Below are 27,844 nucleotides of genomic sequence, written 5' to 3'. Positions count from 1 at the left end.
GCACACATATACACACACAGATACAGTACACACACAACACACATGCTTCTTTATTCCTACATCAGAACATGGTCTGTGTGATTATTGCAGATGGGCAGTGAAGCATGTGCTGGTGCTCAATAGGACACTACTATTGTGTGTGTGGTAGATTGTCACAAAAGCACACCTTGATGCAGTTGCACTGAAGTATTACGAGAACTTTGAACTGAACTCAAGGCCTTTATACTGTAACAACAAAAACAAGACTAGTTAAAAGTAGTTATTGACTGCAAAGACTATCGAGTGCAAAACCCTCTGAAAACACCCAACCCTTCTGAACCCCAGTGAAAATGTATGCAGACTGAAATGTATTAGAAAATGCCTAAAAAGTGTGATTGACTAATGTGTGAACACAAAGGGAATGTGGGCTCCAGTCTCTGAATGGTGTATAATAGCAAAAAAAAACAAACAGAGATACTGCAACTTTCATTTTGAACGGACATTAAAAACAAAGGATCTATCAACCTTTAACATCAGTAATGTGTCTGTTGAATAAACAAAACAAAAAAATGAATTAAGAAAAAATAAACCCTGGAAATGTTCAACTGTGGAATGTAAAATCATTAAGAAATAAATCTCATTGGTGTGTTTACTAACGACGTTTGTCGTGCTATGGTTATCAAACAGCGTTTTCTTTCACTTTTTCCCCCCAGAGCACCCACCCACATATGTCTTCATCTGCTGTAATATACTGACATGCAGTCTGTAGATCTTAGAAGGGTTTCAGAGCCGCGGTGCTAAGGGCAAGTTTTACATCACTCGAGACCTGACAGCCTGAAGCAGGAGTCACGCAGCAGGTGAGTGAGCAGAAGCCTGGCGGCCATGTTTTTTATGGGGACATGGGCCCTACACACACAATCAATTGTGATTCTAACAGCTAATTTACCCGACTGGTCCAGAGACACTGGAGATAAAGGGAGACGAAGAGCACTAGATCAAATCAAACAGGATATCAGCCATACTTCAGCAGAAAGAGGGGGAGTGGGAAGAGAGGGGTGGGGCGGAAGGGGGGAGAGAGCGAGAGAGAGGGGTGACAGAGAGGAGGGGGAAGAGAGAGAGGTGAGGAGAGAGGGGTTCAGTGAGGAAGTAATCCAGGCCTGACAGTGAGAGAGAGAGAAAGATATCGGCTGATTTTGTTCTACATAAGGGCTTGGCTGGGAACGCTCTGCAGAGAACAAGAGGACTAATGGATTCATTTGAAGAGATGGAAAGTCAATATATCGTACTTAATGAATACTTCATGAATGCATTTAGGCCAGCTGCGCTCCATTAAAATCTATCTGCAGTTCAGAAGGACCAGCCTTGATTTGTGTGACTAAACTTGAAGGTTGCCAGGTTCTGCTCTTATGACCACTTATGCGCTAAACGGGTCTCAAAAGTACCATTTGGTGACACTATAATGAACTTCAGGGGATTTGCGTTTCTGATGGGCCTACTAACAGTTTATAGTGAGCAGCCAAATTCGGAAGACATGATTCATCACCCCCTCCTCTGAAAAGAAAGAAAAATATTCACAAACGTAATTTGCATCTACAGCTACATAAACAGACACGGCGCGTTCAGAACAGGACTGAAACAGAGAGGCATGGAGGCCTGCTGGAATACCTAATTTGAGTGATATTTTCAGCAAAATTATTCAGACATGTTTTGGAGACCCCAGAGACCTTGTTGAAAAGGAGCATAATAGGGGCCTTTAAGAGCGGTGCATTTTGAAGAAAAAAAACCCCTTGATGTGCACAAATTAGGATTTAGATAACCCCCAAGAGTTCAGCCGAATACCCTTCTGAGGAAGAGAATACACACTTGACAAAGAAAATTGTCTGACAAAAAAAACATGCAAAGATTAAAGTCGTTTTGAGCACCAACTGAATACACCTGTCTATCGAACCACTGTAAAAAATGTCAACAAAAATAAATAAAAAATCCTATGAAAAATATTTCTCAGCCGGCTTGGCCAATTAACTTGGAATGGCAGTAGCCTTATTTCTAAGTCAAGTTTATACTCTCCAGTGTGCGGACTCGCAGTAGCCTAATTTCTGCCATGACGATGTCACAAACGAGTATTATGCAAAGCAAGTATTTGCCATCTTGAGTGCTTAATTCACCCGTGACATCTGCCAGCAGCTGCCTCTTCTGCCAGATAAAAGTTAATTGGCCCACACCAAGCACACTACCTTTCAAACGCTTCCCCAGGAATGAAGGTTGCCGTGGTCGCCCAATCCCCGGCACGAACAGTGGGAGGTGCTCGCTCTCCTGAGCTGCTGGTTGGTGCATGCCACGCGAGACTGTGCACTAATGAGCTTGTACGCCAATCAAAGAATGCGTTTTGGAACAGCGTCATTTCTTTTCCCAACCAACTTCTGCCATAACCACGCCCCCGCGAGTTTTCATTGGACAACCCTAACCCTATCCCTAACCCTATCCCTAACCCAATGAAAACTCGCGGGGGCGTGGTTATGGCAGAACTTTGTTGGTAAAAAAAATCACGCGGTGGAACATGTCAACATTCACCTGCTCTCAATAGTTGCCTTGAGATGGAAATAAACTACATTTACAACATGAATATGTCGTTTTTCTGGAGATGATACAGTAAGAGAGCGAGCACTGGTTACGTCTCACGTGAAAACACACTTTGGACAGAAGAGCAAAGATGGAGCCCGACAGCGGATAGAGTAGAAGAAATAAAAACTGCAGAAACACTCAACCCAAGTTGTCACATTTTGTCTTTTATTTGAGATTTAGTTTTTCTTCCAGAACTGTAGAGGTACAATTCCTTCAGCTCTTCACTTTAGATATTTTTATTAGCACTGTGTAAAACTCATGATTAGACTGTGGTTGCCTCAAGTTTTAAAACCCTTAATCCACATGAATACTGTTGAATACTGAGAGGTTGTCAGGACTCTAATGCAGATGACAAAAACCTAAGACAATTTAAATCAATGTGTGTATGGTGGAGGGGTTGTTGGGAGATGGGGGCACATGTTGAATCCTCCAATGTTGCCGACGGATTGGGTTGACCTGTAGCAGCTACTATCCCAATACACACACACGTCTCAAGAAACACCAGTCTGGGAGATGGGATAAGGAGTGGGAAAGCGTTGCCCATCTAACTGTAGTTGCATCATGGTAGTTGCATCTGATCCTTCTAAAACCACTAATTTATTCAGAATATATCCTCAAGCATTAGTCTAGCAATGATTAAAACACACGTCTTCCTCAGAATCGTAAACATGCCCCCTATCCTCCTGATTTGGTTATCTTCTAAAATCAACATGCCAAACATCCAACTAACGAACACTAAACCAACACTCGCCTTCCCCTCAGCAGACACCGAAACAAAAGGCATGACCATCATGGCGCCCTCTTCCTCACTGAACCCAGTCTCCCCCATCCTCCTCTTTGTCTAGGGCCTGAATGGAGAGCAACCTCAATCCGGGTGTAGCTGACGTTTTTGACGACACACGAACGCACACTAACACACAGCTCCAGCTCCATGTTATCTGCGAGGGCTGCTACCAGTGAGTACCACATGGTGGCGCTCACGAGTCCCGTGACCCTCCCCTATCCCGCAGCAGCTGCGCTGAACAGGTCAGACGGCAGTTACCCTGCTCCTTTTGGGTGAGAGGGCGCCCCCTTATGGTGTGGCGCAGGACTACCCTCTGATACAGAGGTTGAGTCGTGACGCCTTGTGCGCGTGTGTGGGTTGGGCCCCTACACCCTCTTAAAGCCAAGGTTCTGTGCAACTGCATCAAATCTCTCTAAGGCGACGGAACGCGTGGCCGTCCACGCGAGCTCAGTAAGGCCATTAGCGTGCGCCGATCCTTCTGACCCCTCTGACCCTATGATTGAAATGGAACGAAAGTAACGGACTCGATCAACAACACCGGCGGACCCTGATATTTTCACCAGACGCAAACCTGATTTCTGAGGGCGGCGGCGGCGTGCCCTGGGGCTCGGTGGCGGCCAGACGGAGGTGATGAGCTCTATGGCCGAGCTCTGGAGGCAGACTCATTTAATTAACTTGTGAGACCTTCAGAGCATCCGTCAACTGAACTCAAAACTATTTTCCTCTTAAAGATGATTTCTCTCACTCTCTCTCTCTCTCTCCCTCCCTCCCTCTCTCTCTCTACGTGTCAAGCGCCTCCTGTGAGCCGGTACTTCGCTGTTTTGGACGACTGCCATTTTTGTTATGAGGTCAACTCCCCCGTGCTGTGCTCAGTAACCCCTAATTAATCAACAGCCAATCCCGAGGCATCTCGAGGCATCTATCTTGGCTCTGCCTGCCGCCAAGGAGACGCTCCCGGCGGGTCATGTGACCGGGACGCGGGCGGACGAGGGCGGGGCGTGTGGCTGGGATAGCGCGCGCTCGAGGCCAAGGCAAACAACCAAACGAAAACCGAGAAAGAAACACAGGAGCTTTGAAGATCAGGACCAGGAGAGGGAAGAAATAAAAACAGTATATAATTGTTATTATTTTGTTAATAGTTCTGTATTTCTGTTCCTCTGCGGATTTTGGTGTATACGTGTGTGCGTCGTCTCGTCTGTGGGGGTTCGCCGGTGTGTGTGTGTGCGTGCGCGCGCGTTTTCACAGTCCCTAGTGGCGATCCATGGCCGCGCTCTGTAGCAGGTCCGTCTGGGTCTGGGCAGGGGGTCTGAAGGCTGTCTGGAAGCCCGGAGGGGGGGAGTGGAAATGGCTGGCGGGGTTGGTGGCGGGCGGAGGCGGGTAGGGCGCCCAGCCGCCTCTGTGGAGGGGGAGCTGGCTCCCGAACGGGACGCTGTGTGGAGGGGGGTGCTGGGGGAGTGGCGCTGCGGAGCTGGGGGGGGCGTCCATCTCTGTGAGGGTCTGCAGGGACTTCAGCCAGTGCGGGGGGTTGTCGTCCTGGAGGGAGTCCAGACTGTTGCCCGCCGACGCCGGGATACCTGGGAGAGAAGAGGGGTGGGCGAGAGAGGAGAGAGAGGGAGGAGAGGGAGAGGGGGGGAGAGAGAGAGAGAGAGAGAGAGAGAGAGAGAGAGAGAGAGAGAGAGAGAGAGTTAAGACCCGTATCTCAGAGCAAATCATAATCTCTACACCCTTCAAGTGGAGCAGCGAAACCCCTGGCAAGGTCTCGAGAGGCATCAGAGAGGAGCTGGTCCTAAATACTGCCCCCCCCCCAGGTCTGGGGGTGAGAGAGCTCGTCAGGTTCTAGGGAGGCTTGGTCAGCCCGTAGGCTCGGTGGGGGCGGGATGGGGTGGCACGACAGCCTTCCTTTGATTGGTGCTCCGCCCTGGCGAGTGGGAAGGCACCCAGATTAAGCGCATTGATCGGTCAATGTCCGATAAGCGCTGTCGAGTTTGGCTGGGGGCGATACTGGGGCGTTGCTAGGGGAAACGCGTTGGCCGCTGGACGTCAGTAGCCCGACTGATCTGAATTTAAGAGTCTAATTGTATCGGTCTTAATCCTCGAGATGAGCAGTAGCGTACTAACTCAAGACCGCTTCGGGTGCTCCTCGACTGCTCTTAGTCAAAACAGATCGCCGTCAAATACTCCTTTCATGCCCGACGTCCCTACAACGGAGAATAAACGGGAAAAAAACCAGTCCATTCTCGGGAGCGGAGAGTCTTCAGTCTCCGGGCAGAGGCGTTGGAAGGTCAGGTCCTAGTCATCGCTGCGTGTGCGGCATCATCAGTGGCGTGGGCGTGTGAAAGGAGATTTGCCGTCGTAAGTCTAATTGCGTAGGAAGCGCCCGTCATGAGTATCACTGCTTCCCCTCCGGGCCGTTTCAGGGGAGGGAAAGAAGTCACCAGCCAGAGGACTGCACATGCTCAGTCCGACTACGGCGACTACACACACACACACACAAACGGGCGGCTAGAGGATAGGTTGGCCAATCAGAGGCAAGGGGTTGACATGCACCATACACACAAACACACACACGTTATCAAGTTAGTTTTGAACCCTCCACTCCACACTACAATCACGGTCCTAGTGCCACCCTGGTTAGTGTCCAGTTACCTGTGATGATGGCTGGGTCCATCCAGCTGGCTGTCCCGTCCCAGCTAAGCCTATGTGTGATGCCCCCGGTGGAGCCCAGCGGCGCCCCCGCATGGTTAACGCCGGACGAGGAGGAGGAAGAGGAGGAGGAGGAAGACGAGGAGTTGGGCAGCCCGCCAAAGTTGATGTTGATGTTGGGCAAGAGCGCCCTAAGGCCATCCTGCCACTCTTTCACGTTAATACCCTCTACCGAGCCGCTGTTTTCTGCACAGAAACAGAGAGAGACAACAGCCCTTGAAGGAACACGCCGGCTTTTGGGGAAATTAGCTTATTTGCCGTTAGAGACGTTAGCCTAGGCTAATGCTTCAAATCCAATTCCAGCGCTTGAGCCGAGCTAGGCTAACGGCTCTAACGGGGTTTCCCAGTGCTTCCTACTGCAGACACAGAGAAGAGAAGGGAATGCATCTTCTCATCCGACTCTGGGGGAAGATGACAAATAAGCTAATTTCCCCCAAAGGTTGGCGTGTTCCTTCCTTTAAAAAGCGACACAGCAGGACAGTGGTGACTCCGCTCGTATGTCAAGCAGCATATGCAGCATCCAACTCCATAACGGTGGCCGTAGCTTATCTTTAGAATGGAAGGGCTTCTCGATTACTCCGTTAACGGATATACGGACTACAGTCTACTTCCGATGGTCCTACCGCGCTGGTAGTCCCTCCGCTGCGACGGGGAACGTTTACTGGAGACACTGCTGATTCAAGTCCTCCGTCAGGCTGTTGGCCCTCGTTTGGTTCCGTATTTAACGTTCCGCAGAGGGGGGGGCCGAGCCTCTAAATAAAACCTTTTTTTTCTTTCTTTTTTAAAAATTATTTTTTCTTTATTCGGGTCGTCTGCCAAAGTAAACATGTGATTTTTGCTCTATTTAGACAGTCAAGCTTCCAGCTGTCCTGCTGTCAGCCTGCTGGGGGGAGGGGGAGGCGGAGGAGAGCGGAAGAGGGGCGAGGGAGAGAGGAGGGGTTGATGAAAGTTATGGGAAATGTAAGGAGGGGGGGAGACTTTGGCCTTGCTTCTCTCCTCCTGTCCGAGCTCAGCAACACCACTCCGTCCCTCCCTAGCATTTCCCGTCCAGGACAGAAGCTTCTCCCACCGGGCCGACTAGCTGCTTTCTCCTCCAAAAATAATCTCTCTCTCACTCTCTCCCTCTCACTCGCAAACAGAAGTTGGTCGTCGGGCCTTGTGTTCAGCGAGGCGGCCGTTCCGGCGGGAGACATCAACGCGGGGAGCGGCTTCCGGTAGAGGGGCTCTACGGAGGCGAGCGCCAAGCTGAACAGTTGGCCGGCCCCTCCTGAACATGTGGCGACTGCGGCTGCATTATCCGGCCGGCTGATTGCGAAGGCGACAGACAGGCTGTAGCTTTGGCTCACATCGGGGACACGTCACACTCGGGAAGGGAACACACACACACACTGGACACCGAGCCACTTCGCTGCTCTCAGCCAACCACGGCGGAGGATAAGCCGCCAGGTGGCGTCCGCTAGAGGGGACGAGAACAGAGCGAGGCTGGATGGGACCGCCCCCCCATGGGGCTGTAACGTCGTTCGCTCAAGGATCCCAACTAATGGGGAAGACATTCTCTGGATATAATTAGTAGCATTGAGAGATTCTAGGCTGTCGTCCACACGCACACACACACCGGTCTCCTCACGGAGTGCCGTGGAGTGTGCGGGCGTGTGTGTGGACTCATTAGAGGCAGGCTCATTTAGAGCGAAGCCTTTAACGAGGGTGGGGGGGGGGGCCCGCAGCGAGAACCTCCTGAGGAAGACAGAGGACAATCTCCGGCGCACTATGAATAATAAATACTAATAGACAGCATAACTGTTGGGTGTCCATGTTACAGCACCCACAGACCATGGGTGGCTACTGGCTGATTCATGAGTTCTGGTGGTGGATAGAGCACCATTCTTGGCGGGGGCGTAGAGGGGGGACGTCTGGAAAACAACCAGCAGACAAATAGAATGGCATTCTCTAGCATTGGATTCAATGTCAAAATCAACGGTTAAAGTGACCGTAAACCTGGTTCGAAATGGTAAAAATGCTATCAAAATTATATCGTTATAGCATTCACAACTGTCTGAATGAGAATAAACATTCAGAAGTATTAAGAAAACCTAGTTCAAAAACAGCTCATTTTGCCGTTTAGACCATTTGGAGTTTCAACGCATCACTGTACGCATCACAATGCGCGCTCACCATGATAAGTAGGGCCTCGTCTTTTAAAAAAAAATATGAAAAACAGTTCACTGGTCCAACCCCACAACTCGGCGCCACATCCTTCACAGACTCCCCGCGCATTTCCAGCAATTACCTTCCCAAAACGTATGATGTGTTCAGAAACAAATCTCACAGTTCACTTTTACGGTCACTTTGAAGACGGCTCCTCCGGATATGCATACAGGCGGCGGGGTGGGCCTGAAGAAGGAAAGCATCGCCTATGAACAACAGACAAGCGCCCTCCCTGTATAATCAAGCCTTCAAAATCCCCCTGTGATCTTGGCTCTCGGTGCCCCCCTCCCCCCTTTCATTTGAATGTAGAGGAGCAGGGAAACGCGTCTGGCATTAACATCATCACCTATGTTACCGGTGGCATCCGCAGATAAACAAGCCGGCCCATGTTTAATTCATGAGACGAGAGAGAGAGAGAGAGAGAGAGAGAACGAGAGAGCGAGAGAACGAGAGAGCGAGAGAACGAGAGAGAACGAGAGAGAGAGAACGAGAGAGACAGGGAGAGAGAGACAGAGAGAGAGAGACAGAGAGAGAGAGAGACAGAGAGAGAGAGAGACAGAGAGAGAGACAGAGACAGACAGAGAGAGAGACAGACAGACAGACAGACAGAGATGGCTTCCGAATATCAATTTTAGCAGAGCCATAGTGTTATGGCTCTGCAGTGTTATTTAACAGTGGACTGGCCTGGCCTGCTTTCATGGCTCTGCTGTTGGGGGTGAGAGGCGTTCGTAACACCGGCCGTCAAGCGCCAATGTCCTTTCACTCGCGTCCGTCTTCACAAGCCGTCACTTCTGTTCCGACGGCGCCTCGTCTGAGCTCACGGTCGAACTCGGCGGGGACGGATATTGCAGACGTGTGTATGCCGCACACACACTTTTACACTTACACACACACACACACACCCCTCACCAGGATGACTAAGGTTAACATGCGCCTCTCAATTCTCCCAACATATAGTCTACTTCAAATCATAGTTGTGTTTATTTCTCACATACAGAACTACATCATACAGGACACTCGATTAGTGAAACTAGGTTTTCCTTCTGGTGAAGAATTCGATGTCTTGGTGTGTGTGCACATCGGTGTGTAGCGACTGCCTGTGTGTGTGTGTGTGTGTGTGTGTGGGCTACATTACTTGTTCTGTATTTGCGTGTGCTTCCTCTGTGACCGTGCCAGGTCAGTGTGCCGGTCTGTTCCAGCGCTGCTACTCTGCCCAACCTCGTGTGTAATGCAGCTGACCAAGGTGTTGAGGCTGGGACCGCCCCGGTCCACCGGAGGTGCCAAGCTGACGACCGGGGACATCATTTTCCATTTAGGGCCACTTTCTATCTGGCCACCCACCTCCAGCTCACCAGGAGAGGGAAGGAGGGGAGGTGTGGGGGGGGGGTGTCTGGCCTCTTCTTGGCAGAGCTGCTCGAGGTCAAGAGGGAGGGCTGAATAAAGATGGAGAGGGCGCTGGACCGGCGCAAAATTAAATTATCATCCGCCGCTGCCAGGAGTGCCTACTGCTGAGGCGGACGGCAGAGTCTAAAAACGGAAGCGGAGGGAGGGGGGGCCGAGGTGCTCCCCCGACACGGATCCGGGCAGGCGGCCAATCAAAAGGCGGGGTGGGTAAAGTCGGCGACAGGTGAAAAACGGGAGGAGCTCGGATCTATAACTAACACACACACACACACGTTTGTCTTTTTGCTCTGTCATGATACTCGTTTTGAGGTTGGAGAACGAGGAACGTCAGTACAAACCGGTTCGAGCAGCTGTCTGGGAACCCTCTTCGTCCCTGGAGACTGTACCGTAGGGTCCAAAACAATATATTCCTCACAGCGAGACACACGGCACAACTCCAGTCTTCCTGTGCCTGCGATGTGAGATGTCACGCCTAGGCTAGTCCGTACCCGGGTAGGGGGCGTGTGCAGCAGATTTTAAAAACCGCCTTGGGGATGCGCCAAGTCCCACGGCAACTCTCACCTCGCCAGGGTAAAACAGCTGGGTTTGTTCCATATGAGGGGCCCCGTGTCGTCTTATCCACTGACTCCACATGACTCCACAGGGCTGACTCCGCTGTGCGTTCATTTGAATCAATGACTCGGGGCCAAAACACTACTTTCAGGCGTAAAACCCACACGAGAAGAGATGCCCTTAAGACACCGTTGGTTGGATTAAAGCGGGGTGCGTCAGAGATGATGAATGATTTATAGGGTGTACTCTTTAAATAAGAGCACGAGTGGCCCCGGGCTCGGCAAACCTCGAGGATTTTGGGTAACCAATTCCTGTAGTCTGTAGCCAACGGTAAGCCGTACTAAGCCTCCCTCGCCTTCTACATCCTCTCCTCTTTCAGGTGGAAATCTGCCCGGCTTTGTGTGTTTACTTGAGAGGCTGAGGCAAGAAAGTGTCTGATGCTAATAAGCTAAAGGCTTATTTATGCTCCCTTTTTGTACGAAAATCTATCCGTCCGTTTCAAACGTTATAACAGTCACTGTCCAGTGCACACATACTTCCATGGGTCCTTTACGTTGGTTGTGTGTACGTTGAATACATCCACTAGAAGGCAGTGCAGTGTCACACTTGGGAAACGAACATTGCTTTTATTTAACTTAGTTTTTGGCTGGACCGCAACAGCCCTATAAAAGTGAATGTCTGTGACTGTGATGAAGTTCCTCACCAGCTCGCACAGCTGATCCTCAAAAACCTCTGCCATTGAAATCCGGCACTTTCAAAAGTGAAAGCTTCTTCCTCTTCTGTGTGTGACGTGTCTCGCTTAAACTGTGGCTACACTGCCCCCACGACTTCCTGTGGCGAGGCCCTGGTACTGCTCCGTTACGCCCGTATCCATCCGTCAGCTTCCAGAAGACGGACTAAAAAAAACTGGAAAAAAAATACGGACGAAATGGTGGCAGAGTACGGACAGAAAGCTCAGAAAGGCCCGTCTCACACGGTATGATCCGGATGTGTTCGGTCAGCGGTCCGTGTCCTACTCCAGCAGAGACCGCCTCTCCGTCACGCCCACTAGCGGCGCTGCGTGCGCCCAGCTGTCCTGGCCGAGAGGGAGCGAGGATGCCGCGCCTCCAGGCCCTTCTCTCCCCATCATCACGTAAACTCGGGTATGGATAGGAAATCTTAATGCATCATCCTGACTTGAGATGGTGTCATTACATTTACATTAGTCATTTAGCAGACACTTTTATCTAAAGCGATTAACAATAATTGCATTTTAGTGTAGGAACAGCCAACGTACTACTACTTGCCAGAACTCACATGTGCCTCTCCTTTCTAAAACAAGTGACTAAGAGCATAATCTAGTGCTGAGGGCAAAGTGCAAGAATAGCAATCTAAAATACAATAGGTCCTTAAGAGGGAGGATCGTTGTAGTACTTCTTGAAGAGATGAGTTTTGAGCCTGCGACGAAAGATGGGCAGCGACTCTGCTGTCCTGACGTCAGTGGGCAGTTCATTCCACCACTGCGAGGCCAGGACAGAGAAGAGCCGTGACCGTGTCGATCGACCGCAGGGGCCTCGGAGTGGCGGGGCAACCAGTCGCCCCGAGGTAGCAGAGCGTAGCAGTCGGGAGGGGGTATGGGGGGGTATAGGGTTTGACCATGGCCTAGGGCTCACAGTGGCGTGGCAGGTCTACCTCGTGGGGTCGGCAAAATTTACTATTAAAATTGATATTTTTGGCCAAAAAATAAATTCACAATCTGACTGGAGCCACAGGACATATTTGAGTCTCATAATGAAGGCAGTGTTTCCTCTAGACTTGTGTTCAGGCCTGATGGTACGGAGGCAGGAGGGACACATTAAGGGGGGAGGGGCATCTGGGGGGTAATCTGACGCGCCAGATGGTTTGCTTCGCATAACCATCTGGGAACTCTCCATTGGAAACTGTTTGGAAAAGGGCAGGCACTTTCAAAGCTACTTGGCAGATGGATGAACCATCTGAAAAGGTCTCATCAGCGCTCCTCGCTGTCATAAACCCGCCCAGCTTAGCCGTTTGTATTTCAAACTCCTCACAACCAACGATGATTGGCGAGATCGTTGTCCGATCGGGCTCAAAATGTCCTCTATCGAGAGTATCCAGACTGATTTGCCAGCAACAACCAGAGCTCAACCTCCAGCAACTTTGTGCCGGATTAGCCTGTCTGCTGCTAGTTAGCTAACTTAAATGCCAACATGAACATTTATTTTAGTAGTAAATAAATGTATTCAATAGAAATACATTTATTTAGTCATTCTTTTCCATATGATTTTTGTCAAAGCCAGGGAGCCACTGGAGAGGGGCTAGAGCGCCCCATGCAGACTCCTGGCCCATCTACTCCATTACCCTCATCCTCCATAATGATCATGTGCTGCCACCCTGTGGTCAACTGAGCGCTGAACGCAGTGGAGACCAATGACATCAGCGTTTGGGGGCTTATCTGATAGGTCAATAGACTGCCCGTAATATTACAAATATGACCTATTATAGCATTTCCTAGTCAATAACCAATATAATTCAACGTATAACGGAGTATTCAAGTATAACCCCCATTCCTGTAAAGAAGGGGGGAAAAAAAGCGCCACTTCCCAGAATCCCCAGAGCCCTCCTTACCTGTGATGGCTATGCCCCCGAGGCCCGTACTGTGGTGCTGTGGCAGCATGCTCAAGTCCAAGAAGCTACTGTGCGCGGCCGAGCCCGTCGTCGCCTGGCTGGCGTGGTTCAAGTGCAAGAAGTTATTGCGCGTGGAGGCGGAGACAGCAGCCGTGGCGGCCACGCCCATCCAGGGGTGGTGGGAGGCGGAGGTGGAGGAAGGGTGGCCGGGGAAGCTGAAGGAGGAGCTGAAGGCCTGGCGCTGGGGGAGGTGCTGCTGCTGCTGCTGCTGGTGGTGGTGGTGCATTTGGGAGAAGCGGTGGTGGGCGGGGCCAGAGTTGTGGGGGAAGTGGTTGGGGGGGAGGAGCCCCCCGGGGGGCGGGGCGAGGCCGAGGCCGGCTTTGGCGGGCATGGGGAAGCCGTGGTGGAGGGGGCTGTGGTGGAGGGGGCCGGGCGGCAGCGCCAACGGGAAGCTGTCCTGCACCGACAGCTCCTTCTCGATCAGGTCGGCCAGCGCCTTGCGCGTGATGTCGAAGGGGTCGAAGCCCAGGTCGTCGTCCTGCTGCTGTTTGGACGAGCCGAAGCCAAAGGCCGCCTGCCAGTCTGTGGAGGACGACACCGGGAAGGTGTCTGAGGACGAGAGGAGGTGTTAGTTCCGCTCACACGCTGCAGACCGGGTCTCAGTAGAGGCGTGCATCTGTATGAATGTGTAGTACTAGATATATCTGTGGATGTACATGTGTATTACTAGTTGTGTGTATGTATACATGTGCATTACTAGATATATCTTTACAGCCTGTATGTGTTTGTGTGTGTACAGTATGTATGTGTACTCAGTAGACATATTTATACAGACTGGATGCATGCATATACTATTTTTATGCTACTACTCTGTACAATATCTATAATCTAATAGTTTTTCTAGTCAAACCTTGCTGTAATTTCCACTGCTGAAACACCAAATTTCCCCCTAGGGGGATCAATAAAGTGTGTGTGTGTGTGTGCGCGTGTGTCTGTCTGTCTGTCTGTGTCTGTCTGTCTGTCTGTCTGTCTGTCTGTGTGTGTCTGTGTGTGTCTGTGTGTGTCTGTGTGTGTCTGTGTCTGTGTGTCTGTGTGTGTGTCTGTGTGTCTGTGTGTGTGTCTGTGTGTGTGTCTGTGTGTGTGTCTGTGTGTGTGTGTGTCTGTGTGTGTGTGTGTCTGTGTGTGTGTGTGTGTGTGTGTGTGTGTGTGTGTGTGTGTGTCTGTGTGTGTGTGTCTGTGTGTGTGTGTCTGTGTGTGTGTCTGTGTGTGTGTCTGTGTGTGTGTGTCTGTGTGTGTGTGTCTGTGTGTGTGTGTCTGTGTGTGTGTGTCTGTGTGTGTGTGTGTCTGTGTGTGTGTGTGTCTGTGTGTGTGTCTGTGTGTGTGTGTGTCTGTGTGTGTGTGTGTCTGTGTGTGTGTGTGTCTGTGTGTGTGTGTGTCTGTGTGTGTGTGTCTGTGTCTGTGTGTGTGTGTGTCTGTGTGTGTGTGTGTCTGTGTGTGTGTGTGTCTGTGTGTGTGTGTGTCTGTGTGTGTCTGTGTGTGTGTGTGTGTGTGTCTGTGTGTGTGTGTGTCTGTGTGTGTCTGTGTGTGTGTGTGTGTCTGTGTGTGTCTGTGTGTGTCTGTGTGTGTGTGTGTGTGTGTGTGTGTGTCTGTCTGTGTGTCTGTCTGTGTGTCTGTCTGTGTGTCTGTCTGTGTGTCTGTCTGTGTGTCTGTCTGTGTGTCTGTCTGTGTGTCTGTCTGTGTGTCTGTCTGTGTGTCTGTCTGTGTGTCTGTCTGTGTGTCTGTCTGTGTGTCTGTCTGTGTGTCTGTCTGTGTGTCTGTCTGTGTGTCTGTCTGTGTGTCTGTCTGTGTGTCTGTCTGTGTGTCTGTCTGTGTGTCCAGACTAACCCCACCCGATTGCAAACGTACATGTCCTCTTGGAAAAACCCACTACTAAAACATCCCATTAATCAGATAGAAGGTGAAATCTTGTACAACAGAGAGAGAGTCCTTCAGGCCGTCTCTACAAGGCAGACCTCATCAGCAGCTCACCAGCTCCCCCAGGTCTGGGACCCACTAAGGCTGCGCAATAAAATCCATACAGCAATACCTCACTTTCTTTTCTGTGATACTGTATCAAATTTCCACGGTACAAAATCGATACATAAAAAATAATATATATATATAATCATTTAAACTTTTTTTGCACAAGGAGAATATACAGAACAAGACAGGGAACAGATCTAGATAATATAAAATGAAGGATAGAATTCAGTCATAGATACATAATTCATGTTTTAAATGGATTTAAAATGTCCTCCCATTCCTTCCGCCCTCAGGATCACTTCCAGGGAGCGGGGGATGGAGTTGTATTTGCAGCTGTATTTTAACACTTACAGTAAAATATGTATTATGTATGAGTATCGCAATACGTATTGTGTATCGTATCACAATGTGTGGTGATATGTATGATAGCGTGGGCCGTGTACGGTGATGTGTTATCCCACGGTGAGGCCCTCGCCGGTACCGGGCCCCCCGGGACCCACCTGAGGTGAAGAGGCTCTGTGGTTCCGGCGCCGTGGGCCAGTCGGCGTTGTTCTGCGGGGAGCTGGGGAAGCCGCCCAGGCCGCTGGGGATGGGGTTGGGGTGGCGGAAGTTGCTGTTGTCGGAGAACAGCGACTGGGACTCGGCGGCGGCGCCCTCGAAGGGCGAGCGCGCCGTGAGGCCTGCTACGCTGATGGGCACCACCAGGCTGGGCTTGGAGAAGCCAGGGGGGGGCGACGGAGAGTCGCTGCCCGGGAGCTGGGAGGGGGGGGGGGGGGGAGAGGGAGGAAGGGAGAGAAGCGGACAAGAAAATAGATTTGCCAGTCAAGACGTGAGTCAGCACTTGAGTTCTTAGATTCGTTCATAAAACGGTTAATGAAGATGGCTGAGGTAACAGAAACAGAGTTTGGTCTCTGCGCGTCTCACCAGCTGTGAGGTGTCTCCGTTCCCTATGCTGATGACGTCTGGCAGTTTGTCGCTGGGGCTGGGAACGACAGTGGAATGGCTGAGGTCAGCAGTGAGATATGACTATGACCACCACCACCAACGTTTCCGTCTACACAGCAGGCCAGCACAACATCAAAGAGGAAGCAGCTGGGACTGGTGTTTTGAGAGGGTACATCCAGTAAAGCAAACGTTTATTCACACATATATGAGGAACATGCACCCAATGTGTGAAGACTGGACTTCAAGCACACTCACTATACATGCACTGACCACACACTTTGTTTTTTGTACTGCTCATTAGCACTGTCTCGTCTCGTCCAATGTTGCGCACCACTGACCGAAAAAAATCTCTAGTATGTTGTAAAACTACATGGCAATAAACGTTTCTGATTCAGAATATCACAACACAGTCCAAGCAATCCTGAGGGGGACCCTGTGCCGGGTTTTGCGATTGGCTGGTTTACCTGGCGGGGTCACAGTTTGAGGAGAAGGGGGAGAGGGCCGCCACCGGGCCCAGGCCCAGGCCCAGACCCAGGCCCAGACCCAGGCTCAGGCCCAGGCCCAGGTCGGAGTCCGGCCCGTCGGGGGTCATGTGTTCAGAGTCCGAGCTGCCGTCCAACGGCGGAGACTTCCTGTGCTCCGACAGGCCGTTGGTGGTCTTCCCCGAGGGCTGTAACGACGGCCACGCATCTTTGTTGTTACTGTTGGATCTGTGGACACGAGTGGGGAGAGAGAGACATAGATAGTGAGAGGGGGAGAGAGAGATGGTGAGAGGGGGAGAGAGAGAGAGAGTGAGAGAGAGACAGAGATAGTGCGAGGGGGAGAGAGAGAGTGAGAGAGAGACAGATAGTGAGGGGGGGGAGAGAGAGTGAGACAGATAGTGAGAGGGGGAGAGAGAGATAGTGAGAGAGGGAGAGAGATAGTGAGAGGGGGAGAGAGATAGTGAGAGGGGGAGAGAGATAGTGAGAGGGGGAGAGAGAGAGATAGTGAGAGGGGGAGAGAGAGAAAGAGAGAGAGAGAGAGAAAGAGAGAGAGGGCGGGAGGGACAGAGAGAGGGAGACAGAGGGAGGAGAGAGAAAGAGAGGGCGGGATGGACAGAGAGAGGGAGACAGAGAAGGAGAGAGGGAGGAGAGAGAGAGAAAAGGAAGAAGACATTGGCGTCCGGAGGGGATAGGTAGTTTTAGTGGGAAGAGTGGTAATGTACTACATGAAATTAAATTGAGGGAGTGTGTGCGTGTCGATCGTTGGCGGGGGGGGGGGGGGGGGGGGGTGCAGACCTTTGTAAGGAGCTGGGTTTGCCCTTGGGCTTGTCCCCTCCGGTGGCTGAGGTCTGTAGGAAGGTGGGGTTCATCTTGTATAGATCCTGTAGCAGCTTCTGCTCATAGTCCTGGTGCTTCGCTGCCTGAGGCCCGGCAGAAAGATCCGGTTCAGCAGCGGAAACCAACAGCACACACACGCGCGCGCGCACACACACACACACACGCGCGCACACACACGGCCGGCTAGACTCACGTTACATTAGAATCATTCAGCAGACGCTTTCATCTAAAGCGACTTACAATAACTGCATTACACGTAGGGAGTCGTGTAGTACTACTCGCCAGAACTCACAAGTCCATCTCCTATCTCCTTTCTCAACGATTGACTAAGAGCATAATCCTGTGATGAAGCCAAAGTGCAAGCGTAGCAAAATATCTTTTTGCTTTTTTAACGTTAAAAAGGCAAAAAGTGGTTAATATGCTCCCTCTCACCTGCATCTCCTCTTTAGTGAAGCTGGCCGCCTCGTCTCCCAGCTCGTGTAGATACATGCAGTCCGGTTTTGGACACTGCATGCTCTTTAAAAAGTAACTGCAGTACTTCGTTGTTCCTAAAGACGCCTGCAGAGCAGAGAACAACGGAGAGTTGGGACGCTTGGACGCTGATATGACTCTACAGACGGGGGATAACATCACGGGTGAGGGAAATGGTTTGCGTTTTCGCGCTGCTTACTTTAAGCGTTCTGCCGTCGACTACTACGTTGTTGACGCACTGTATCGCTCGGAGGGCGTCTTCCGACCGAATGTAAGTGACATATGCACTGGCACTAGGACCCTGGAGACACCCCCCCCCCCAAAAAAATACCAACAACAATCCAAAGCAGGTTTAGGCAAAGGGGCTACATGGGATCTATAAGGATGGCATTGCTGTCAGCCATCTTCACCAGAAGGTGGAGGCGCCGCCCTCACCTGTGAGCCGGCGTATGATGTGCTGTTGTTGATGACCACTTTGTGGATCTTCCCAAACTTCCCGAAATATTCTGGCCTCTTTAGAACCTGGTAGAGACATTAAGGGAAGGGGGGGGCGTTAGTACCTTTGACTGCACCATTTTAAAACAACAAAACACTGAAGTGACTTCATACTGCGAAAGGCATCCCTGCAGGGCAGAGGGGCGGATGGGGGGGGGCAGTTTAGCCGGGAGGGAGGCGGAGATGACGGTCCATAAACACGGGGTTCTTATTGACGCTGAGGGGCAACAATCTCACAAAACAGACTTCAAATCCCAGCGACGCTTCGGGGGCCTGTATAATGAGGTGTTATGTCTAGATTATTAAGAATACATTAAGGATAATGTGCGTCAGGAGAGACATATGTGTAAAAAAGGGGAATTCAGAGCTCCCCGATCTCTCGAGAATGTAGGCCTTACATTAGAAAATCAAAGCCATATAAAGGGGGTGAATCTGAGTGCGTTTCCGAGGCAGCCCGTCTTTACTGGTTCAGAACGGGTAAATATTAGTCGTGATTATGGACCCGACAGGCTACAACTGTGACAACACCATTAACATCAAGCCCGGCTTGCGCTGCTGCTGTATTTATGATGAGTTATTGATCCTTGTGTGGGAGGAGCACTAGGAGCCGAGTGGCTGTAAAACTAAAGCAGAGAGTGTTTTATTGGCGGTGTGACGGCGTCCAGACCCTCGCCGGCTCGGAGCTGCCCGGTGGGCCGCTGGGTTTTGACATTCCGCTCACTCACGACCGCACCGGAGGCACCGGAGGCTGGACGCCGCTTTCTTTGCTCTCCTTCTCCCTGCCCTCCCTCCTTCCCTCTTTCTTTCTCTCCCTCCCTCCCCTCTCCCTCTTTCCCTTCTACCTCCTTCCCTCTCTCCTCTCTCCCTCCCTCCTCTCTCTCTCTCTCCCTCCCCCTCTCTCCTCTTGAGAAACCGAGATGATGGAGACAGACACAGAGGCGTACGGGGAGGGAGAGAGAGAGAGGGAGAGAGAGAGAGAGAGAGAGAGAGAGAGAGAGAGAGAGAGAGAGACCGGGGCTCTCCTCCCCGCCCTCCCTCCTTCCCTCTCTCTCTCCCTCCCTCCTCTCTCCCTTCTACCTCCTTCCCTCCCTCTCTCTCTCTCTCCCTCCCCCTCTCTCCTCTTGAGAAACCGAGATGATGGAGACAGACACAGAGGCGTACGGGGAGAGAGAGAGAGAGAGAGAGAGAGAGAGAGAGAGAGAGAGAGAGAGAGAGAGGAAGAGTGGAAGGCTACAGGATAAAAGAGAACGAAGGCGAGCAGAGATCAGCGACGCACATATCCTCAACAACACAGAGGCGAACCGGAGAAGCCGAGCCTCTCATTGGGTTACCAGGCCAGCAGCCCAGTCCAGACGAGGTAGTGTGAGCGTGTACAAGGTCAAGCCGGCCGGCGGGTGAGGGAGGCGCTCACTCGCTCATTTTTATCTATTTTTTGCTACTTTCCAGCCGGCTGACACCCGCTTCGCAGTCAAGGGGTGAATAATTTGTTCTGGGCTATTTGCGGAGTGTGACGCCATCACGGGGGACGGCAGCAGACGGGGACGTGAGAGAGAGAACTCCATTAACGCCGTGTTAACGGGCTCGTTGGGCGACCGGCGCACGCAGCACCAGCTGCCAGGCGCGATCGATGAACGCAGCGCCATTCCAGTTCGTAGAAAAACAGAATTAAGACATTGTGTTTTTCCGATGGTTTTTAGTATGTGGATTAGGACGCCTTGTTGCCGGGGTATGCTATACCCGTATACTTGCTTTGTCATAGAATGTAATTACAATTTAACAACAGCATAAACTCTCCTGGGGGGGGGGGGGGGTTTATACGCAATCGTAAAACACTGAGGGCCAACCAGGCAGCAAACTGACATGTCTTCAGTTAACACACTCCCGCTGCTTCAGAGAGAGGCATCTCATATCACATATCATATCACGCTCCACGTACACAGCTCAGCCCAGTCTAACCCCCCCACGCCTCCACCTGCCTCTCTCAGCTCAGGCTAACAAGTGCACAGTGACCCTGAAGTAGATGAGGATCTATTTGATAGACTGCAAGACTACGGAGAGTAAATTGCCAGATTGGGAACCTTGTGTCTCGTTGTGTACCTAGGACTGAAATGAGGAACTGATTAGTGCTGATAAGATATTTTAAGGACAAGCAATAACAAAAAGTACAATGTACCTATACCTGTACAGGTTATATAGGGCAAAATAAACAGTCTATTCTATTCTATTCATCCCTCACACATGATGCATGATTTCGATTTATCTATAGAGCCGACATATAGGCCCAACAGTTTTTGCTTGGTCTAAAATATAAGCACTTATTCGAAAGTAGCGAATTAAAATACCAGTGATTAAAATAGTTAATATAACCTAAAGGGATTTTCACTTTCAGTAGGACAAAAAATACATAATGAAAACGTATAAAATAATGGAAAAAAAATAATGAAAAAAATGCTATGCAATAACATGGAATGATGAACACCCAGCTCTGAATCTGTTTCTCCCCCTGGATAGAGCAGCTCTGAATCTGTTTCTCCCCCTGGATAGAGCAGCTCTAAATCTGTTTCTCCCCCTGGATAGAGCAGCTCTGAATCTGTTTCTCCCCCTGGATAGAGCAGCTCTGAATCTGTTTCTCCCCCTGGATACAGCAGCTCTGAATCTGTTTCTCCCCCTGGGTAGAGCAGCTCTGAATCCGTTTCTCCCCCTGGGTAGAGCAGCTCTGAATCTGTTTCTACCCCTGGATAGAGCAGCTCTGAATCCGTTTCTACCCCTGGGTAGAGCAGCTCTGAATCCGTTTCTCCCCCTGGGTAGAGCAGCTCTGAATCTGTTTCTCCCCCTGGGTAGAGCAGCTCTGAATCCGTTTCTCCCCCTGGATAGAGCAGCTCTGAATCCGTTTCTCCCCCTGGATAGAGCTGCTCTGAATCTGTTTCTCCCCCTGGATAGAGCAGCTCTGAATCTGTTTCTCCCCCTGGATAGAGCAGCTCTGAATCTGTTTCTCCCCCTGGATACAGCAGCTCTGAATCTGTTTCTCCCCCTGGATAGAGCAGCTCTGAATCTGTTTCTCCCCCTGGATAGAGCAGCTCTGAATCTGTTTCTCCCCCTGGATAGAGCAGCTCTGAATCTGTTTCTCCCCCTGGATAGAGCAGCTCTGAATCCGTTTCTCCCCCTGGATAGAGCAGCTCTGAATCCGTTTCTCCCCCTGGATAGAGCAGCTCTGAATCCGTTTCTCCCCCTGGATAGAGCAGCTCTGAATCTGTTTCTCCCCCTGGATAGAGCAGCTCTGAATCTGTTTCTCCCCCTGGATAGAGCAGCTCTGAATCCGTTTCTCCCCCTGGATAGAGCAGCTCTGAATCCGTTTCTCCCCCTGGATAGAGCAGCTCTGAATCCGTTTCTCCCCCTGGATAGAGCAGCTCTGAATCTGTTTCTCCCCCTGGATAGAGCAGCTCTGAATCTGTTTCTCCCCCTGGATAGAGCATCTCTGAATCTGTTTCTCCCCCTGGATACAGCAGCTCTGAATCCGTTTCTCCCCCTGGATAGAGCAGCTCTGAATCTGTTTCTCCCCCTGGGTAGAGCAGCTCTGAATCTGTTTCTCCCCCTGGGTAGAGCAGCTCTGAATCCGTTTCTCCCCCTGGGTAGAGCAGCTCTGAATCCGTTTCTCCCCCTGGGTAGAACAGGCTATACTTTTACTGGGGTGGCGGGCTCTGGTACATGTGTAGCGGACAAATGAACGCACTCGCATAGACAGGATCTACAGGGGTCAATCTATTAGCCCCGCGTTTTCATCAGGTGCGGGACGGTCAAATGGATTTCCAGGAAGGATGGGGACACGGTGTCGGCCAATGAGCTTATATTCCCTATCACTTTATATTCCCCTTTTTTGGAGGCCTAGTTTTCTAAGCTCTGATCCTCAGCTGACCAGTTAATGTGGAGCCCCTCTGGTCAGTCAGACCACTGATGCCCTAACAAGGTCTCCTGCGGGTGGGCTAAGCCTAGGAGGGAGGCAGCCTGGCCCTGAGCTCCAGGATCAGAAGCTCTGGGCACTAACCCTGTCGTAATCCGAATGATAGCGGAAACTCTCTCTCCAATCATTAACCTGGCCAGGAAAAGACGGCCGCTATGAATCACTGTAACCTGACAGCACTGCCCTGAGCCAAGCTGTGGACAAACAACAGGTTACAGAGAACCAGCAGTGTGTGTGTGTGTCCTCACCTCTGGGTCAGCCAGCCTCTGTGACAGCCCCACCACGAACACAAGGTTCCTCTGGACAACCCTGACGCTGGCCAGGTGCTTGCGGTTCTCCGTCACCTTCTGCTTCTTCTCGTTCTGCTTCTGCTTCTTCTCCGTTTTTATCCTCTGGAGCTCCTCCTGTGACAGGGGCTTGTAGACCGCCGGGTCCTCTGGGTACGGCTGCACGCACAGGGGAAGAGAGAAGCAGGTCAGACCCCCCCCACATCCAGCAAACATCAAACTGGATCAAACCTTCACATAACCTGACCACTGACCTAACTGTCAAACCTTCAGATAGCCTGAGCATTGACCTAACTGTCAAACCTTCACTGACAGTGTTTGGGACCACTAGCGTCATCTGTGTGAGTCTAGGCCTACGTAGGATCACGCGGGCGCGAACATTGCCACATCTCAGTCTTTATCTGGGCTTTGCACTCGGCTTTCCATTCTTGCCACACAAAAAGGGAAAAAAAGAGAAAAAAAACAAAACAAAAGCTGTTCAGTGCAGCGTCAAAACGGAGGCCATTAGTCTTTTGTGTCCTGTCAACTGAAAACACGGGGCAGACTTCCCCATCGATCAGGTGAATTGGCAGGCCGAGGGAAAAAGTAATTGCCAACCAAGAAAAGAAGGCGCGAGTGTGAAGGGTGGGGAAGGAGGGGCGTTGCGAGGGGAGGAGCACGGCGCCCGGTTCGGCGGGTGTGTCGCTGCTAGACGGACGCCTCGCCGTGACGGAACCACGAGAGGCCCTGCAGACAACAAGCGAGGGTGCGTTCGGTTATCGATGCTCGTCGGCACGTACGACGCGGGCGCTCCAACGTCTTCTCCGCACCCCCCCGGCCCACCGTCGAGACGCTCCCTGGCAGAGAAGGGTGTTGTTCCGTGACGGGCAAAAGATAAAAGTGTGACTCGCTAAACACCAGTTGGAATCGATTATTCGACGCGACAAATACACTGATATGGTCTTTAACATCACTGACTATTCGAAACAACCTTTCAACGACTATTCTTTCTCACGCTCTGAGAGAAAAGGGGAGATATGTAGTAGTAGACCAGCTCAGCTGCCTTGTGGTTTGAGTGTCCACCCAGAGATTGGGAGGTCGGCGGTTCGATCCCCGGCCGAGTCATACCAAAGACTTTAAAAATGGGACCGAATGGCTCCCTGCTCGGCACTCAGCTTCAAGGGTGAAGTCCCTGCGACATACTAGCGTCACGTCCAGGAGTGTACTTGGACATCAAGCTGCCTCATGCTAAGGAATCAGGAGATCGGCTCCTGCCCTATGGGCCACCAAGCTCCAGGACCATTGGTTCTCAAGGCTACTTACTTATTAGTAATAAGTCGTAAAACTTTATCTGTCACCCAGCGGAGCAGCTGATTGGGCAGCAGTAAAAAGACAATAAACAATACACACCAAACACAAAACAGCTGAACTAAAAAAAAAGCACTATTTACCAAGCGTGTTGAGTAGACGAGCTGGTTTTACCTTTTGCCATTTACCAAAACAAAGCAGCAAACTGACATGTTTAGAAGTGCAATCGCTGAGTGTGTATGTATCTGTTGGTTTTGGCTAGTGGGTATTTAGCAGTGCAGTCGCTGAGGGTGTGAAGGAGTGTTTATCCATCTGCTGGTTTTGGCTAGTGGGTGTTTGAAGCGGGAACCGCTTACCGCTGGACTAATCTAAGAACAATGGTGCTGACGATTTCTGAGAAAAGCCCGACATTTTCATAGCTGCTTACCACACACTAGTGACTCACCGAATGTGGGTTTTGGGGATAAGCCTCATCATTCGTTTATTACCACCCAATCAGTGGCGGCGGAAGATTTTCCCGGCCCAATCAGATTAAATCCGGACTATGTGCAACAACAACCACCAAGCAACTGCTCCGCCCAAGATGATTGTGACTGATTCAAAAAAATACAGCGTCTCTCCCCCCACCCCTATCTCCGAATGGTAATGAGTGCAGCCAGAGCTTTCTCCAGCGCTGGCACAGCGTGTGGGGATGGCAGGTCCGGCTAGGCGAGACTGACCTAACTGGTTGGGCTGGGACCGACAGCGTTGATGGGGGGGGGGGGGGGGGGGGGGTGCGAGAGGGGGAGGGGGCGCTTCGTCTACCTTTCTGCAGGCGGGGCAGAGGCCGTTCTCATCTGTGCGGATGCGGTGCCAGCAGAAGCGGCAGATCTGGTAGCCACAGGTGCAGGGGAAGAAGTTGACGTCGTCGATCTCCAGGGGCTCCATGCACAGGGGGCACTCCGTGGGGTCATCCTTGAACTCCGGGCTCCGGGACATCCTACGGCACGCGGCGGCGCAGCTTGTAACGGTCGGCGGGGGGCAGGGGCTGAGTGGAAGGCTGGAGAGAGAGAGAGAGAGGAGGGGGAGGCAGGGGAGAGAGAGAGGAGGGGGAGGCGGGGGAGAGAGGGAGGCGGGGGAGAGAGGGAGAGGGGGAGAGAGGGGCAGAAAATGAGGGGGGGGGAGAGAGAGACAGAGAGGCGGGGAGGGAGAGAGATGGAGAGAAGGGGACAGAGAGAGAGGGGGAAGAGTTAGGTTAGTTTAACTGAAATCTTGTGCCTACAGAGACAACATCAACTGGAGACAGCCAGACGCCTCAAACGGAACGACGTCACGTGATACCGGGTGCAGCCTAGCTTACGAGCTCACACCGCTACAGAAACACACCGGGTGCCTGTTGGACCATGGCGGAATAACAAAACACTCTTTGGGGACGCAGCCCACAAACGAGAAATTCGGCCAGCTCTCCCCCCACCTCCGAGCGAGCTCGAACCTGGGAGACATACACAAACGCATCAGGCTGCCTTGCCGCCCGCAAGGAGGTACAACAGTAACGCTGAACGCTCAGCTGCACGGCTCTTTGCTGTCCTGACGAGATTAGGCTGCGCGGCAACGCCACAAACAACTACAAGTCCAACGATGCGTCTCAAGATTCACTGGATACACCAATCACTCGTCAAATTTTTTTTAAAAAGGTGACTATTTTACAGGTAGCGCCGGTGCCTTATAAGGTCACGTCTGGTTGACCTCGATGACCTCGCTGTAGAGACGGGGCTTTGTGAAGGCTGGAGAAAACCCCTGGCCTGCGGAGATATGGAGGTTCTTCGGGAACGGACGTCGGTCGGAGCGCCGGGCGGAATGTTCTGAGCGCGAGGGATTGGAGGTGTGATTTGAATTGACTGACCCGGTCGCAGGCCGGAGTAATAGGAAGGCCGGGGTGGACCAGGGGCGGGATCATGGCCAGGGATCTCGCTGTAACGCCGGCAGGATCAGCACACAGCTCACTGTGCACAGGAACAATTGGCCGGGAAGAAGCGGTCTGGGTCAAATTACTTGCGTGTGTGTGTGTGTGTGTGTGTAACTGACCGGCTGACTTCACCCACAATAGCAATTTCCAAGCTGAAAACCGGACTGCGGTCTTTGCTCAAAACTCTCCAGGATATAAACCAAGTGTAGACAGAAGAGGTGTGCTTGACACACAGACGCCCGCAGCGTGCGACCTGTGTCAAAACGGAACAGAACGGGATGAAACCCGTTGTAGGCCAGAAACATCAAACAATGGGTGTGACGCGTCTGCATGCGTGGGTGATGACATACTGTCCATCGGCATCGACAGTGCGCTCAGACTGCTGTCCAGGAATTTACATCCAAACACCTTAGCCTTTGTCTTTGTAATTTATCACCTCCCCCCAAGTCCCCTGCAAAACCCCAGTTTCAGTCTAATGTAAAACACCAACTCTCCCCTCTTTTGTAATTGTGAACACACTCTGCATAGCTCTTCCTCATCTCTTTGTTTAGGTCGGAGGGGCCCCACCTTGGTCTTCCTCGTCCTGATTCAGAGCTTTGTTTTCTTTGTTTTCTCATGTCACATGTTTTTACTCTTGGCCACGCCTGCCATTCATGTACAATGCAGTAGCCAATCACATCCTGGAAACCTTGTACCTTTTGTTTGGACTGTACATAAGCCACAGCCAGAAGTGACTGACTTCACTTCTCTGACTGAACCACCTTTGCTGCGTTTGTCAGGAAGTCCTTGCGCTCGTAATGTTTTCATTCAATAAACCAGACTCAACCTTTTGAACGTATCTTGGTAAATCTTTGGACTAGACAAGTCTAAAATAACTATCACAGTTTGGCGAACGGGAATGGGAGCACTGCCTGCGTTTGCTTCGGGATTCCAGTGGATAGAGGACTGATCGGCAGACGTGTCGGTCCATATGGGCTTGGAAAATCAATTTTCTCTCTTGCGCTAGAGCGCACGGTGAGATTATTTCCTCAGTTCTTCCACTGGATTCTTGAAGCGCACAGGTACGTTTAAACGAACCCTCTTATGGGTTGAGTTGTATTTGCCTTGATTTGGTTCAGCTTGTTGGTCTGGATTGTTTGAAAACGGAAAACCCCAGCGTGGGTATTTAGTAAGTAACTATCTAAGGAGATGTGAACAGCAATAGATTTTATATCGTATTTGTCTTTTGACTTCGTCCTTGTTTCGTTACGAGGGTATCAGCTGTTCAAGTGAGAGTTTGACACAGAACAGGTTTCCTTTTGGCCGGTCGCGGAGAGTTTTAACCGCGAGCACGTTGAGAGAGTTTTGCTCAATGGAGATGTAGCTACAGGGCGGAATTGAGAGTTTTGCAATCCGCGTTTTCTGGTAGAGATTTTGACCAGAGGGGCTGTACATATTTGGTAGGATCTAGACATCATGGTTTAGCCTGGACCAAATTGCTAGTGCAGCCGAGAGTGTTGTTGTAAACGTGGGCTTTTTGTTTCATGTTTGTGGGTTAAGTCGTATATTAGTCGGTTTTGGTCGTCGTTTGGTCGTCCTTTGTTTGCGTTCCCGTGTGAGTCTGCTACGTTCTCTCTTGCATGTGCACGGGGGGTTGGTCGTCTTATGTGTTCACTGTTTTGAGCCTCGGCTCTTGATTGTATGTTTGTTATGCGCGCCATGGATCCAGGTAAAGTATTGTTTTGTACCTTTTTTAGACTGTTAAAATTCTGCTAGATTCCCAGTAGGCTAGCTAGCTGGTTGCCTAGGAGATAAGGAAAACTCCGCTATCGCGGTGTTCCGCCATTGAGCCAGAAGAGAACAAAGCACTTCGCTGACTGGGTGAGTACTAAGCGAATTTTAATGTGTCTTAATGTTTGTTTCTTCGAAATTGTATTCTTTACCGCCGTGAGTTAACCATAAGGTTTCCTTTCATTGCTGTTTTGGGGTTTCTAGGCTGTTATTAGGGACGTTGTTTCTTTAAATTTCCCCGCGCTGCCAAAGACAACTTCCGGGTCATACATGCAACATTTTGGGATCACCACTAGGTGTCCCTGTAACACTAGCTATTAAAATATGCTAGAGGATGTAAAGAATTTCTACTGCTAAACGTGTCTAGCCTGAGGAGATTGTTGCGCTCAAGCATTATTCTGCGAGCGTTTGTTGGCAGATTTTCGTTATGTGCTAAAGCATTTTCGATTTCTTACATCCACATCTGACATT

General features: G+C 51.0%; 1 protein-coding gene across 2 annotated transcripts in view; it reads right to left on the bottom strand.

Annotated features, from left to right (window-relative positions):
- Positions 1 to 2,770: 2,770 nt before the first annotated feature.
- Positions 2,771 to 27,844, bottom strand: part of cnot4b (CCR4-NOT transcription complex, subunit 4b) — a 34,953-nt gene continuing 9,879 nt past the window's right edge. Inside the window, exons 2-13 of one of the 2 annotated variants that reach the window (XM_084447537.1) lie at positions 24,463 to 24,697; positions 22,333 to 22,530; positions 18,067 to 18,153; positions 17,831 to 17,932; positions 17,593 to 17,718; positions 17,119 to 17,243; positions 16,306 to 16,551; positions 15,821 to 15,878; positions 15,397 to 15,652; positions 12,875 to 13,483; positions 6,032 to 6,274; positions 2,771 to 4,959 (exon numbers count right to left, since the gene is read on the bottom strand). In XM_084447537.1, the coding sequence (XP_084303663.1) occupies positions 4,634 to 4,959; positions 6,032 to 6,274; positions 12,875 to 13,483; positions 15,397 to 15,652; positions 15,821 to 15,878; positions 16,306 to 16,551; positions 17,119 to 17,243; positions 17,593 to 17,718; positions 17,831 to 17,932; positions 18,067 to 18,153; positions 22,333 to 22,530; positions 24,463 to 24,636 (2,550 nt within the window). In that variant the 5' untranslated portion in view covers positions 24,637 to 24,697 and the 3' untranslated portion in view covers positions 2,771 to 4,633. The remainder of the gene's footprint in view (positions 4,960 to 6,031; positions 6,275 to 12,874; positions 13,484 to 15,396; positions 15,653 to 15,820; positions 15,879 to 16,305; positions 16,552 to 17,118; positions 17,244 to 17,592; positions 17,719 to 17,830; positions 17,933 to 18,066; positions 18,154 to 22,332; positions 22,531 to 24,462; positions 24,698 to 27,844) is intronic. The other variant, XM_084447538.1, reaches the window with a different exon arrangement.

The sequence above is a fragment of the Borostomias antarcticus genome (genome assembly GCF_949987555.1).
Source record: "Borostomias antarcticus genome assembly, chromosome: 13".
NCBI lineage: Eukaryota > Metazoa > Chordata > Actinopteri > Stomiiformes > Stomiidae > Borostomias > Borostomias antarcticus.
This window is presented reverse-complemented; position numbering and strand designations above follow the sequence as displayed.